Source organism: Fistularia commersonii, chromosome 30 (genome assembly GCF_037954325.1).
Source record: "Fistularia commersonii isolate RoL2024-O1a breed Wild chromosome 30, RoL_Fcom_v1.0, whole genome shotgun sequence".
Lineage (NCBI taxonomy): Eukaryota > Metazoa > Chordata > Actinopteri > Syngnathiformes > Fistulariidae > Fistularia > Fistularia commersonii.
In genome coordinates this window covers 11,772,618-11,788,509 of record NC_141313.1, presented here as the reverse complement: position 1 = coordinate 11,788,509, position 15,892 = coordinate 11,772,618, and the positions used below count along the sequence as shown (strand labels likewise).

The following is a 15,892-nucleotide window of genomic DNA, read 5'->3' as shown; positions in this document are numbered from 1 at the left end:
CCAGCTTTGGTCGTCAGCGGAGGGGGTCCATGGTTGGAGGAGCACCTGGCAATGGGGAGGAACGGCCTGATCTAAACCCAATCTTTATTGGACTTCAGCAAGACAGGGCCTCGACATCCTCGGTGAGGAGACTGTGAGGACAACAGGATTGTAGAAGCAGAGTAGGTAGGTATTTACTCATGCTTTCTAAATAGTGATAAGACAAACCAAAAAAGATACCTCTGTACGTAATAGCGTTTCTTTTATTCTTTCAGCAAATATGGCAGTTCTACAGTTGGCCACTGGAGGGCAGTGTTTTCGTACAAGGAATGGGTGTATTGGTGAAATAAGCCCATGGTGTTTTGTCTCCGGACATGCTGTAGGTGAGATTACATTAAAAAAATATAAAAATTCAGTAAAAACAGAATATACATCTCCCAGAGAAACTTGTCTGACAGAGCATGGATGTTCTCCTGAGAAATCTTAGAGTTAGCGGAGCAAATAGCTGAACCGTCAGCATCTTTACATTTGGGAAGAACAGAAAAGGCTGCCAACGGTTTCCACAGAGACAGTAAACATTTGAGTCCTTAAAAAAAAAAAAATTAAAATATGTTATTGTTATTCTTTGCTCTCCCACAGGCCCCGGCAGTGACCCGCTGTCTAAAAACACTTGAACACATTACAAAACGAAAGAACAAGAAATGTTTTGCACAAACGATGGGGTAAAAAAAAAGCATAAAATGAACCTTTTTTTTCTTTGTATAATGTATAATGTAGTATAGTCAACTCATGAAATGAATACTGGTAAAGCAAACTGTATATTGACAAAAGCAAATTTACAGAATAACAAAGTGCAACAAAGTGTATAGACGTGTGTGCTTGGTAACCTAAGTAGTGAAGCAATTTTAACGTCAAAAATAGGAAAATTCGCCAACAATTCCGTTGCTTTATTGCACTTGGTGATGATGCGTGCCGTACGTGTTGAAAGTTCGGGAGCGGCTGGAGCAGCTACAGCTGCTTGTGGAAGGCCTCTGGCTGCCAGGTGCGCAGGTCCAGCAGGGCCTGGCTCAGGGAGTGCATCCACAGATTCCTCTCGTCCTTTGTGTCAGCACTCAGCCAATTCCTGTGCACGCGAGAGCCGAGGTTACCGTTGGTTTTTAACAACATTTCTGTACGCATCCAAAGCAGCCACTTACTTGCTGACACACATGGTGTTCATGCACTGGCTGACGAGCGTCTCTTTGTCATCCTCCCTCTGCGGTCGGACGGTGATGAGCTCAAACGTGTTGGGCCGGGCACAGAACTCCCTGTTGGCCGGCTCCACCTTCTTGTTGGGGCAGTCTGACAGCTTGATCCTCCCGATAGGGTTCTGGACAAACACACGGACGCCATGTTCTCAAACCTCACGCCAGACAATGTGCGGTCACGGCGGCACAGAACAATCGGCAAATACCTTGACTTGGAGGTTCTGTGGCCGAGCTTGTAACCCCCGTTCTCATATCGAATCAAATTTCCCCATTCAAATAAATTGAAGGCCAGTAATCTGTTCCAGTCATATGTTTTAAATAAAAAATATTTACTTTATAAAGAACAAATTATGTGTTAAATAAACTATGGAGGAGGTTGTTTCACTTGTTGCTCTATCCTTCTTTTAACTTATTTGCTCTACCCTTGATGCCACAATGCTATGCTCAAAGTAACTTTGCACCACTTTATGTCTAAACTCCATTTATGGACGGAGTGAAGCCGCTCTTCGTTCTAAAACCATCAAACCATTCCCGACTGGCTTTGAATGCCTCCTCCGTCCGCGTTCTGGCCAAATCCCCATAATGTCTTGTGTCTTCTCACAGACTATGCTCTCAGTCACCGTTTCTCACCGACAACTTCTCCGTCTCTTTGCGGACTAGTTCACCACACGCACACCTCACTAGTGTTTTCCATGATTCTCTCTGGGCTAAATAGTGGCGAGCGGCGTGTCCTGCTGTCTTTAAACTCCACTTTGGTGATAAACACTCATCACGCTCACTCCGAGATCTGGGCTCCAATCAGAAAGCAGAACCTCCACTGAGCGATGGCTCGGATCTGGGAAAACTACCACCCGGATGCACTCAGAAGTTCAGGGTTCCTCTGTATTTAAATAACCTGACTCTGAAGGCTGGTCTGCATAGCAGAAGAAAAAGAAGTCTTGGTACAGATAGCGCACCTTTCTTTTCTCATCGTCCGGGTACTTCCAATAGGAGATGCAGAAACCGGATAAGACACACCAGCGGCGATGCCAGGCCCCAAACCCGCTGACATCCTCGAACATGGTCTGCAGGCAAAGAACAGTCTGTTGGTTGGCTGGTTGGTTTCAACCGACCGGCTAATATGCCTGCACTCACCAGGAAGCCCCGCTCCTCCACCTTGGAGTGGACCTCACACTGGAGTTTGAGGTGAACGTGGCCCTCAAGGGGACACAAAAATGGCACCTGGGAGGGAAAGCGCACACACTGAGAAGCAGCCGCGATGGAGGAATGTATCCCTGAGAGCTGAAACGGTGGCTAACCCAAAGCACAAGGAGGAGGAGGAGCTGAAGCCCATTACCTTTTGCAGCTGGAAAATTCTCTTGCCGATGGACGACAGGGAGACCTTGTGAGAGCCGACATGGGCGAAGTTACTAGTGCGGATGGTGTTGGGGCCTCCTGGACTGGCAAGAACTGCACACAGAGGAGGCCGTTATTCTCCTGGGCTCTTAATTCCACATTAACCTGCTATCACTGAGACACTGTCATTGAATCAGCTATTACATTCTGAAAACACCCTCCAAAAAAAAAAAAAAAAAAAAAAAAGTTTTACATGATTAGCTACGAGCTTGCGTGACAGTGGATGAGTCATGAGGTGCACTGTCACCAGACACAGGGCAATACTGCAATACTTGAAAGCAGTTAACACGACGACAACTTCAACGGAAACCTCATTTGCCATTTGCTCGTCGGGATAAATAGACTGTGTGCATTTGCAGCAGCTCACGCATAAATCCATTTCATTTATTTAGCCGTTCTGTTGAGGGACGAGTCAACTGAGCTCAAAAAGAAAACTACAAAAACCAATTAGGTAAAGAAAAAAAAGTCATCCACAAAATTATCCTGCTCAGTCCGAAAAGAACTATTTGCATAAAAGTGCAGATCTTTTGTAAAATGACTACAAGTAGGCGTCGGAGAGGCTGTCATGGTCAACAAAGTGGAAGCTCAGACCTCAAATGTGACCAATCTTTTATTTGGCTCTATACAACGCTTACCTGGTGTTTGGCCACTTTTCTGTGAAACAAGAGAAGACAGAGATGTTAGAGACGTTCCCAGCTGGTTGCAGAGCAGAGGATATGCAGACATGGGGTCAGCGTGCACAAACACACAGAGGTGTACTGTCATATGTGATCTGAGGCTGGCCAGATGTGGTCTGCATACAGCTGAGTTGCACACTGATGCTTACGACAGGCATGTCCAAAGTTTGGCCGAAATTTCAACCGGCCCACGGCCTCCGTCATAAAATCAATGATATGCGGCCACCAGCACTGTTGACGACAGGATGAATCCGTGTACAAAAAGCTATTTTATATTTCACTAGAGGATGGCAGTACACCTGTGGCCACTCTTGCCACAAAGGTCAAAGGGCATTGTGCGATCCTTTAAGAGTCTGAACCTACATATATTTAATCTTTTTGAAAGTTATTTTTTCTTCCCCAGACAGACTTTTTCCTAATTTTATGTGGTATTCAAATATGAAAGTGATTTTGGTAAAAACTGGTAGGTGGCAATAGCTTCACGCAGGCAAGTCTGGCCCGTGTTCAAATTCACAACAGCCGCAGCCTATGTCATTAAATCACTAATGAATCAATAATTTAATTGGTTCCATTTTGATCCAAGTCTAAAGTTGAAATCATGAAAAACACTGCATTTCTCCTTTTTGATGAGTAATTCAAGGATTCATATGACCCTCAATGAATAATATCACTGTTGAGGTATTTTCCCCTTAACATGTTTAGAATTAGAAGTTAATAGAGAGCAGTTAATAGCGATCAATATTCAGTGTTTCAAATGAATCTAGATATGTTTAATCTTTCTAAAAGTTTTTTTTATCCAAAATTCTTTTTCCTCATTTTAGAGTGATTTTGGTAAAAACTTTAGATCTGAGTTCTGTGTCAAGACATGAAAAGTAGGCAGTTTGCAATGAAAATAATTCACGAAATAGCTGATTTGTATTTATTTTTAATGAATGAATGGTTGGCTCCCACATTTTCACCTCACCAAATTTGGGCCTCTTTGCAAAATGTTTGGACACCCCTGGCTTGCGGCAAATATTGCATTACGTCCCACAGTGGGAATGGAAGTCTGGCATTAGTGGAGGAATGGCTGTGCGGCCTGTTTAGTCTGGAGACACTGTCCTGGAATGTCCCAGAGACACGTCTCGGTAAGTAATTGAGCTGCCACCGGTTCTGGCAGCCGGAGCAGACACGGGGAACAAACAGGCCCGTGGAGGAAAAGGGGGATGGAGCTGGTGTTAACGAAAATACTCCAATTAAGCGTGTTCATTAGGAGATGTGTGGGAGAAGTTTGACTTCTGTGAACCCACAGCAGCTTTGGGACACCGTTAAATCAATGCAACCTGCGTCCTCAGAAGGCCATACTTACAGCGGTGGCGAAGAACCTCTTTGGGGTGATGGCCTGAGGAGGAAGGAGGGGGATAACAATGACAATGCAGAATAACAAAAAGAAACAAAGTATTTTTCAGAATAAAGTTTCAGCCCAGACAAAATGGGCTTTCTGTTGGATGTAACTTGTTTCCGGCAGGTGAACGGGATCCATTAACACAAATTAATATGACTTATATCTTGGCAAGTACCTATGGTCTGATGCTAAGACGCTAACTCCAATGATGGTTGGACTGGGCCGACATTAATCTGCAAATCGATCACAATTTTTTTTTTACTTGATGCTTTACTTGAGACTTAAAGTGCCAGAGTAGTTGGATTACTTGTTTAAAATGTCTATTTGTCTATCATCCTGTGCTGGTGTCCTTCAGGACAAAGACTGTCAGAGTCAGATGTCAGAGTCATAGGTTGTTTAGATGTGATCAGCGCAGGAAACATTGTGTTGTCATTGCCAATTAACAATTCATGGTATTTTCTGATTACCAGAATGACTGAGCTGAGAAAGAGATGGTGTATATTCTGAATGGGTTGATTTAAAAAGTCCTCCACTTTTCAAATGTAGAGCAAAACCTTGGTAAATAATTCCAGTGAACACGCATTCAAAGATATAATTTGAGAACACTTAAGTGACAGCAGCTTATGAGATCTGTCGGTTTTCAGCTGCGGATAAGGGCAGAGGAGAATATCTTCAACCTTCTGTGAAGATGCTCAAAAGTACAGTGAATTTACAAGTAATGGCACCTCATTTGGTTGCAATGCAATCTCAAACCTCCTTCAGCCATCATCTAAACTTCTCAATGAGGAGCAGAGTAATCGGAAATGTACCTTTGACTTGCTGGGTTTCTTTTTCTTGTCCACCTCACACTTTTGAACCTGAGAAGAGGTCAGTCAACACACAGGATGAGAACAGAGGATATAATCGGAGATGAACATCATCTTCTGTGCGCTGCTCCCTTCAGGGATCTCCACAGCCAATCACCTGCCTCTACCCAACTCTCTCCTCTCAAAGTAGCTACCATCCAGTCCTCTCTCTGCATCCACAAATCTCCTCTCTAGTCTTCTTCTTGTTGTCCAAAACAAACTACTGAAAGCTCAGAGGTGGATTCTACAGATCTCCTGTGAAGCACTCACCAGGCCATAGACGTCGACACAAATCTCAAAGTCACTGGCGACGTCATTTCTGAGAGAGGAAAAAAAAAAAAACAGTGTTAAGACTGATCAAACTAAAGTCCTTCTGCAGATTGCTCTGCTGCCTCCAGCAGCAGTATGGAAATCAGTCAAGATACGTGTGAGTGGTGCAGGCTGTGGAGCAGCTTTGCTTCTCGCTTCTCCATCAAGACGTCAATCATTACTTTTAAATATTTTTTTTTTATTTATTTTTTTAAGTTTTTTAATTCAGGACCAGAATCTGCACATCTGACAGAACAAAATGGATTTTGCAAGATTATTTATGGCATTTGAGATGAAAATAACTCATGACATCAAACTTGAACATACACACATATCAACCATGAAGGTGTCAAAAATACTGCATGCTCCACCCTGAGCTACAGAGTAGCAGTGAGTGGAATCCACTGCAGCAGCTTGAACAGCAGCGGAGAGTATGTTGAGTATAGAGCGTGTTTTGAGTGTGTGGAGCGCGCAGAGTGTGTGCTCAGTGTCTGTTGAGTGCGCATTGAGTGTGTGTGTGTGTGTGTGTGTGTGTGTGAGCCTCACAGGGAGAAGGTGGTGGGGAAGGTGAGTGTGTCGCCCCTGAGGCCGTGGTGTGTGCTTGCCAAGGGCGTGGCCACCAACATGTCCGCTCCAGCGCGGATCGTGATGAAGAAGGAATGTTTGCTCGATTCTGAAGGGACCAGAGAAAGACACAGAAAAAAAAAACATTGGTAATTCAAAGAGAAATAATTCATGAATACATATAATTAATTTGGTGGATTCTGAGTCCATGCCGGGTAGAACCCTCAAAGAGTGTGTGTTGAGGACATTTACCTGGCTTGGTGCCCAGCGAGCAGACAAACTCAGCTTTGAGCGGAAGCCGCAACTCGTTCATCTCCACCGAGCCCAAAGATGCCGAGAGGCCAGTGGCGTCTGGAGCCGGGGGAGGTTTCTTCGCGTCCCCCTGGCTGTCCGCTTTTAGCCGGTCCAGCTTGTCCTTCAGGGCCTCCCTCCTCGCCGCTGGACACGGGACACCGGTTAGTCAGCAGGCCGAGAGCCAGGAACATCAGCAAGAATGTAAAATGTCTTCTCGGTCAATGCCGGACCGGTGGATCCCAGCGGAATGGGAACACTTCCCGGAGTAAAGGCTAATTTACACATCTCCCATGCACACCATCAACCCGCAGCTAGTATTTGAAAAGGCAATTTATTTCCCAGAGTGCTTGGTCTCAGTGCCCCTCTAAGCCCACTCCATCGACTCTGCGCTGTGCTTTTCAAGCTGCTTCTTATTCTGCCTCATCAAAGTTTGCAGCTGCAGAGTACTGAACTGACATGGGCAAATACTACTGTCATTTTAAGACATACTATTCCCAGGCAGAGGTTTCTAATCCTTCTCCAGTTTCTCCAGTCTGGTTAAAACAAAAATGAGCCACTATGATGACTGAATGTCAGAGGTGCTCGGGCTTCTGGTCTAAGCAGCCTCACTTGCTACCAGCAGCAGCCTCTCGGCCTCGGCCTCCACAAGAGACCCCTTGCCGTGCTCTTCGTCCGTGCAGCAGTTGATCGCCCGACTGGCCTGGTGGATGATGGTCTGCTGCAGGTTCAAATCATTCGTCAGCATCTGCGGAGGAGATTTTTTTTTTTGTCAAAACTGGTGTTTAGCAGACTTTGTTTGAGAAGTTATGAAAGTGACGATGAATCCCAGACCTTCATCTGCTGTTTGATGTTCAACGGCCTGGAGCGCTGCCCTTCCTCCATCCTGCGGGAAATGTCCTCCTTTCTCACAATGGCTGCTTTCATGTTGGGCTTCACCGCCTCCGGAAGTCTGGTTGACCTGTACGCATCGATGCTAAAACATACGCAGCCAGATTTATTTCCTGGGACACAGAGGACCAGCAGCTGAGGTGCATCTGCTCACGCTGGACCGCGAACCTGTAAGGAAGTTTGTGGTCCTCTTCGGGGGCCTCGCCGTCACCAGAGGGAGCCGTCTGCACCACACTGATCCCATGGAACTGGCAATTGTCTGGAGAGCTTCTTGTCATAACGAAGGAGCATTCTGGGGTGGACGTCTGCAAAAACACACACCAGGCTGTCAAGCACTGCATCAGATACTCCTGAGTTACCCTAATTTCCAGACTAAAAGCTGCTACTTTTTTCACATGCCTTGAACATTGCAGCTTAAAAAAACGATGTGGCTAATTTATGGATTTTTTGGGGCTAACGAGCTTCACGCCGCGAGAACATTTAACCCTCGGACAACAATAAGATCAATGAAATAGGGGTGAAATTCTGAGGCCGGTCAATTCCGATACCGAAGAAGACGAATTTAATGGTTTTAGTTTGCAGGAGGAAGAGCAAGAGTAATAAAAAGCGGGAATAGAAAATGGATGGACTTTTCCTTGTGTTATTTATTATTAATCTTTTTAATCAAACGTGTTACAGGCACTGTCGGAAAAAAAAAAAAAAAAAACGTATTTGTGTATGTTACGGGTATGTTCTTAATTAAAAGCCAAAAAAAAGTTTCTCTGTAAATATCTCGGGCTACAATGTGGACACCGGCAGCTTACAGACAATTGTGGCCTATGTACACCTGTATTTGAGTTACAGTTAGCTGGTGCGACTTATATTCAGGTGCGCTCAATAGTCTGGAAAATATGATCAATAGGCTCGATTGCAAATGGAGTTAATATAGAATGATAGCACTAAAAGGTTTTGGTGGACACCAAACAGAACCAGGCATAAGTTAGAGTTGGAGGGAGAAAGGGTGCGTCTGGGTTGATTGGAGGTCCACAGATGTGGGACCTTTTAAAGTAATGGGGTTGTGTGGATGCTCACCACCATGCTTCTCTCTGGGGTCTGAACAACTGCAGCCAGAGGAGCGAGCAGGGACATGGAAGAGATATTCAAGGCATCTTCTTCATCACCCTCCTCCTCCTCCTGACTATCACTCTGCTCCAGAGCTTTGTCAAACAGCTCCGTGATCACGGCAGAGGTGACGGACTGATTGACTTTCGCCTCGGCCTCCTTGGCGTCGCCCTGCCTTTCTCCAGCGGTGCTGTTGTTGCTTGTTTTCTTGGCTGCCTGCGTTTCCCTCGCAGAATCGCTGGACGGGGAATCTGCGGGGAGAGCGGATGGGCCGGGACCTGCTGCGGGAATAATAACTGTCACCAACAGATACAGGCATCTTCCGACATTACTCTCACTGAATGTCAAACATTTGCATCCAGCTGTGATACTAATTTCATCAGTTGTCTTTTTTAAATACAAAAACAAACACTCTTTAATAAGCATTCTTGTTTGTAGTATCAACACATGTTCACCACAGATGGAGGTAAAAACAGTGCTTTTAGGTTATAAATGTTAAAATTGTCTTTACAAATCAGTGAAACACGTGCAGGCTATCAATGGATGCCCTTCTGCAGAGGCCTACCTGGAGTGTGTTTGACAGGGCTGTTGCTGTGACCTGTAGACGGTGCTTTAAGTTTCTCCAGAGGCTCACTCGGGGGAACTTTGACCTCAGCAGGTTTATTAAGGGGCTCCTGAGAAGCACATTAAATTTGTGATGTGGAAACTTTCTATCAGATGGATTAAGGTCAGTTTTGTGGAGCTACCTTAACTTCTGGCTCTTTGGTGATCTTGCCAGTTTTGAAGATGTTTTGCTGCTTCTGGCAATGACTTCGTATCTGGGCCAGCTCAGCCTCCCGCTCCTGGAGTGAACAGGTGGAGTTAAAGTGGTTTCTTTTTTTGGGCTTTAAATGACATGCATGCACAGCAGGAAGACAGACAGGATCTGTGAAATCAGCCTACCTTCTTTTTTCTCTCCATGAAATCACTCATGAGGTTGTCCTTTGCAAATATTGCCTTGGTTGGAGATGCCTGTGTCGCTGCGAGGCCACGGCCCCCTGCAGCCGGGCTTCGGCTCAATGACTCTTGGCATCTTTCTCCAACTCGCTCCTGGAAAGACTTTATGCCTGATGGAAGATAAAGAATGCATTAAAATGACCTGCTTGCAAGAGAAAGATAAAAACATCAGGATGGCCCCTTTATAATTAATCCTTTATTAATCCCTCTTGGGGAAATTAGTTTACTGCAATTAACCCCTCATGGATGAACCATGAGCAGTTGGCTGCCGTCCACCAGTGGCAGGGGAGCAGTTAGGGGATCAATGTCTTGCTCATTAACACTTAAACACAATAGGAAGAGCCAGCAATTGAACCAGGAATGTTCGGTTCCAAAGACGGTTAGTCTACCTCCTGCGCCATCCCCCCCCCACCTTTTTTTTTTAAATAATTGAATTTTTTATCATTTCTGATAGCTCATAATCAGTAAAGACATGTCTTAAATGTTCCATGATGCTAACAGGATGCTATCTATTATTTTCAATGATCCAACCTTAAAGAAATGTATTGGGTTTGTATGTATTTTCTCCGTCAAGTCTTTTAATTGAGAAAAAGCTTGATATATCTGAAGTATATATAACCCCAGTGTGGTTAGTCTGCCAATTAAGTTGAGTCATTCTTCCTTGATGAACTGCAGAAGTCCCTCTGAGATACGGTGGTTTTGTTAAATGTCCTCTCTGGCTGTTTGTTTATTCATATTCAGAATTCGGGGTGAACACGGGTGGCCAATGTGAATTTGCTGATTCGGTTTGGAAGCTGAAAGTTTCAACTTTTTTTTTTCCTCTTGTTCACAATCAAACAAAACAAAATTCATGCACAAATCATGTACTTTACACATCCGTATCACCAGCACAGCAGACCTTGTGCAGGTGGAGGGAAGTTAGCCCAGTACCACTCACCCCCCACCCCCAAACTAATACTGAAAATGTAGTTATTACTTCAAGTGGTTTGAGTCCTGGCAGGGTGCAAATTATTTGACCCATCACTCTATATTGAGTTTCATGAAAACAAAGAGCAGAAAGTCTTACTGGAGGCTCCAGCAGGAGTCTTGTCTTGTGAGTGAGCGTGGCCGGCAGCACTGACTCCTGCCAGCTGTCTGGGCGGAGAGGGTTTCACGGTGCGAGGACTTGAAGAAACCACTCTGCTTGACACTGGAGAGCACATGGCCTTCTACAAAAGACAAACAATGGCTTTACGTACTTTAAGTAAATCAAACCATGCACACAAGTGGGGGAGCGGTCAATGAATCCAGACCTAACGAGCCGTGAACCCCTGCATTCTCCCTTTTTATGATGACTGCCCAACACCTAACAGTAGAAGCCGACAAGACTGTTGCTATGCTAATGGCTCAACATGGGCTTTCTCTGAAAAAGACCCTCAAACACATAGCTTTCCAGAACTACGCCAATGCCGGATGACAACTTATGGATCCACGACTTTTCCACAGCAAGTCAAGCAGAGTTTGAAAAGGAACAGAAACGTATATTTTTATGCACATCCAGACTAAAACAAGGATGTTAATTGGCATAAAATCCACCTGAGTAGAGCTGGGTGTCGCGTTGGTTTGAGGACGGGGATCACTCGGCGCAGACGACAAGCCAGGCTTCTCCTCTACCCTCTTCTGGTCCACACTAACTTGGACTGAGTCATCTTCCCAAGATCTGATGGTGGCCGCCAGGTTGGCCAGCCTGCCTCTCCTCTCCAGATACTCGGGGCCCTTAGGGGGATCCGCTGCTTTGGGGATATCTTCATGTTTCTTCACCAGGGGTGAAGGGGTGCTGTCTGGAACGGCCGTGAAGGATCCTGAACACGCAGGGAATTAAGACACAACTTAGGCACTCTGTCAACAATTATTCATTGAAGTTGTCCCTGGAGTTGTTTCTTGTTGTTATCTGGAGCATTCTCAACCACGACCAATGAAAATAATATGAACGTGTGGATTTAAGCAGTGCTCCTTATTTTTCACAGCAGGAGACTCCAAAAAGCTCCTCACCATTGCTATCCCAACACTTCCTCTTGTCAGCCAGTCTCTGCAGACGAGACTTCATGCCAGTGGCAGAAGCCGGGAGACGCCCAGAGGTCTCCACGCTGCTCGATTCCATTGCCTCCACTTTGTCTGAAGTGTCAGTGGCAGGCGTGATCTTTGGCTCCTGTCTTCCAGTCGTCGGCAGCACCATCTGAGACGGGCCGACAGACCTGCCCGCGCTCATTTCCACAGAGGCGGCCGTTCTGATGGAAGCGGGGCCAACCGGGGGTTTCTTGTCTGTGATGGGATCTGGATGTGAAGGGCCCGTGGGCTGTGACGGACTCTGGTCATGGTTCTCTTGTCCCCCTTCATGCTGAAAGTTTTCATCGGAGCACCTGCGTTTGGACGGAGAGGGCTTGGAAGACGCCTGAGTGACTGGAACAAAAGTTTAAACTGAGTGTGAAATCAACGACAAGTCAAACAAGAGACTGTCGAGACGTTAAAATGTTCATACCTTTGTCGAGCACCGGCTCATTGATCACGTTGTTGGTGTCAGCCAGTGGTTCTCTGGAACGCTTGAACATCTGTTGGCCGCTTGCATTTGCTCTCTCGGCTATTTTCCTTTGCAGGTTCTCTCTGCGAGCCCGCGTCCGCTCCAATAGTTTCTGTGGACAGAAGCCACTGACTGTTACTTGAATGATTTATCATAATCAGTCCCCCTCAGTCCCCATTCATGTATCTCAAAGTGTTTATCTGTTCTGTACAATAAATCAAATAAAGACTCCAATCTTGCCTCCAGTGATATCCGATGCCTAAATCAGTAAACATATTTTGAAATCCAGAGAGCCACATCGTTACACATGAACACTTTGATTCTTCACATGGCCTAAAGAGCAGTGTGGAGATCTGCTGACATTTACTTTGGCAATTTGAAAAGAGTTTGGCAGCGACAGCAACATTGGCACAAACAAGAAAAAAATATTCCAGTGATAGTCAAGTCTTCTAGTTTTTCCTCTTTTAAAACACTCCAGTGACCATCAATCAGGACACACTCAGATAGGTCAAAGTGATAAACCAATAGCATGCTGGTGAGTTTTGGGCACCACACTTTAATAACCTTTATGTGGAGACACTGTTCACTATTTATACAGACATTGCCTTATTTTTATTGCAAGAAATTCTGCTGATGTGCCCATTCCCTCCAACACCATAATCCAAATTCAGAGCTATAAACTTGAAACTCTAAAAGCTGCGTTCAGCATCCATTTCATTGCGAGTGCTTGTTTCGCGTCTCATAAACCCTGTACTCACCTAAAAGCTGTGTGACATGGGTTTAAAGCCTTTTTGTCAGACTTCCCGGATAACACTTTGTCTGCATCACACTGTCATAGCATGACACAACTCAAAGAGCAAAGAGCGCATGGAGCAGGACAGTCAGCTTATGGTTATCAGATGCTGCGACGAGATGCATGACAGAGCAAAACAGAGGAGCCCCTTGTACCAGAGATACTGAGAAAAAAATATGGGAAGTGCACCAGTTTGGTTTTTATCTATTTGCGAAAATAGACTCTCTTAATCCAACGTAGCTTGGCTGCATTCCTCGTACAGTGATCTGTATGGCTGGAGCAGCAAGGCAGATTTATAGCACCGAACGTTGAAACGTGGCCCACAACACATTCCTGCAGCCCTACCCCCTCCTCTCACAGTAACGGTGGAAAAACTGGAGTCACACTTCCATGGTGTAACAGCAGGAAGCAGCCACTCCTACCCTCTGGATCTGGATGTGAAGATCCAGTGATGAGTGGGAGGCAGGAGTTATAAACTAGCAGATGTTGTGGCCACATTCATGGCCACATCATGCAGAATGAGGGGGGTGAAGTAATGTCCCCGAAATACATATATGTTTTGCAAGTAAACATAATATATGTTTCTATATAATAAATACAACATAGATTGACTTTACTCCCTGTAAAGTGTATCACAGGGTGCAACACAGGATATTTAACCTCGACAATTTATATTTCATTGTATTTCTTATTCTCCCTCCTTCCTACTATTTTCTATTACTGTAATGTTTTTGCTTGAAACTCTGGCACAACAATTTCCTTCGGGATAAATAAAGTTGTTCTCATCTCATCTCATCTCATTAAACTTCTGGAGCTACACAACCAAGCTAGGAGACTGACGGCGACTTCACCGGACGGACAAACGTACAAAAACACGGGCGTGTGGCATCTTTATTTAAAGGTGCCTTCTTTCAATATGTTAGTTAAATTGTAGATGGCATTTAAAAAGTCGAAGTACTTCTTTTATTCCGGTACCGAGGAGGGGTTAACTAACAAAATATGTTTCTGCGTTGTCGGGCTAGCAGAGGACTAGTATTTTGAATGTATTCGAGGCTGAGCTGCTAGCTAGCAAGCTGGAGGTACCCAACTTTTAAGACGCAGCAAAATAATATAGTAATAATAGAGACAACCTTTATCTCGACTCACCTCGGTAAACGGATCCATTTCGGATGCTCGATCCCACGGCGGGCGAAGATCGGAGGTTAAAAATAAAATTGGACGACGAGACAGGACGGAGGTCCGGGGCTGGCCCTCTTCGCGCTCCCGTGTTTACTCTGACATTCTCGACCGTTCAAATTTTGAATTTTACCTCCGTGTTTACTGCGCAGACTCCAGTGACTGACGTAGGGGGGGCGGCCAGCCAATCAGAACGAGGAATACGGCTTCTTTTGCACGCGCCTGGCCGGAAACGGCGGTGTTACGTCACGACGCGTCCGCGCCCTCACGCGCCCCAGACAGGAAGCCTATTGAGGGTTTAAATTCTAGAAGAAAAACAAACTCATATTTAATGTTTATTTTTAATCCACAAGGACCAACTGTCTGATGTGTTGCCATTCCCGTTGAAATACATCAGAGGCTGAGGCTGTAGTGTTCCCTTTGGTCAAATGATCTCTTTATCGCCACCGTTTACGCCACAAATACACAAACATGTCTTTTACTGCAGCACGGTGTTGATGCTGCTTGTGGGCGTTAAAAAAATATTTATTTGCGCTACCCCACTACTTCCATCCGCTCAATATTTAATACAATCTCCAGGAGGCCTTATTTATTATCATCTCATGATACTACCCAGACATTCAACTGTACATCTGTTATTTCTATTACCATTCCATGCACAAGGTATTTCTTTTTATTTCTTTGTATATTTCGTGAGTCACTTCAGGGCACGAAAAATCAGGCTGGCTCAGACTGTAGGAAGGGATCATCACTGGGTGCACAATATCTGTCACCCTCTTTGCCCTTGCCATGAACATGGTAGTGCAAAAAGCTGCAGAAATGGAGTGCAGAGGCCCATTAACCAGGTCAGGTGTGCAGCTGCCCCCCACCAGAGCCTACGGGGAGGACCTCACAGTCACAACATCATCCGTACCCAGCAGCAGATTGATACTTCAAGGACTGGAGGGGCTTATCAAGAGGGCAAGGAGGAGCTTCAAGCCAACTAAATCCCGGAAGAAAGGCAGAGTCTCGGACAAGTTCTACTTTGCCCCGGATGACACTGCCAAACCATCGATAGATGAGAAGCCAAGAGTTTCGGGGAACTCCTTGACCAGATCCCGTGAGATGGCATTGCCATCCTGTCAGCCATTGAGGAGCTTGAGAACTGGCTCAGCTGAGTGAATGAGTCAAGACTGTAGGGGAAGTGGAAGTCCTGGATCCGCCAGCACAGCAGCCTGCCTTGAATCCCCTGGCCTCTGCTAGTTTATGATGTCTACCCCATCCCATCAGTGGAGTCAGTGGAGAGGAAGATCAGCTCATACCTCCAGAGGTGGCTTGGCTTACCATGCAGCCTGAGTAGCGGAGTTCTGTATCGGGGGGAATAGTATCCTGCAACTCCCCTTCAGCAGCATCATGGAGGAGTTTATGGTCTCCCAGACCAGAGAGGTACTGCACTATTGAGACTCTGAAGACCAAACAAACAGGGTTACTGGCAGTTGAGAAAGTTTCCAGATTGTTGTGTATAAAGAGGGGTGATCCATGGTCTGACGCCGCTGGGACACAGGCACACATCCAGCCTGGTTGGGTCACCTGGGTGAAGGTGTACGATGTGAAACACCCAGTGAACCCAGGGTACATCACTGATGATGCCTCTCAGAGGAGAGACAGGCTCCCTGGCCATGGCACTGTATACGGTAACCGCCCCAAG

General features: G+C 45.6%; 1 protein-coding gene across 2 annotated transcripts; it reads right to left on the bottom strand.

Moving 5' to 3' along the window:
- Positions 1-224: 224 nt before the first annotated feature.
- Positions 225-14,284, bottom strand: anln (anillin, actin binding protein). 2 transcript variants are annotated; one of them, XM_086177768.1, is made up of 23 exons: positions 14,176-14,284; positions 12,198-12,348; positions 11,711-12,118; positions 11,255-11,520; positions 10,746-10,887; positions 9,626-9,789; positions 9,430-9,525; positions 9,249-9,357; positions 8,654-8,964; positions 7,751-7,887; positions 7,526-7,667; positions 7,304-7,439; positions 6,653-6,838; positions 6,383-6,509; positions 5,798-5,846; positions 5,492-5,539; positions 4,647-4,679; positions 3,257-3,275; positions 2,563-2,675; positions 2,361-2,447; positions 2,183-2,290; positions 1,176-1,348; positions 225-1,102 (listed from the first exon to the last, which is right to left on the bottom strand). In XM_086177768.1, the coding sequence occupies exons 1-23, from the start codon at positions 14,191-14,193 to the stop codon at positions 988-990; spliced, it is 3,138 nt and encodes a 1,045-aa protein (XP_086033894.1). In that variant the 5' UTR covers positions 14,194-14,284; the 3' UTR covers positions 225-987. The 2 variants fall into 2 exon arrangements, with proteins under 2 accessions (XP_086033894.1, XP_086033895.1); XM_086177769.1 differs by having other exon boundaries at positions 8,654-8,961.
- Positions 14,285-15,892: the final 1,608 nt, after the last annotated feature.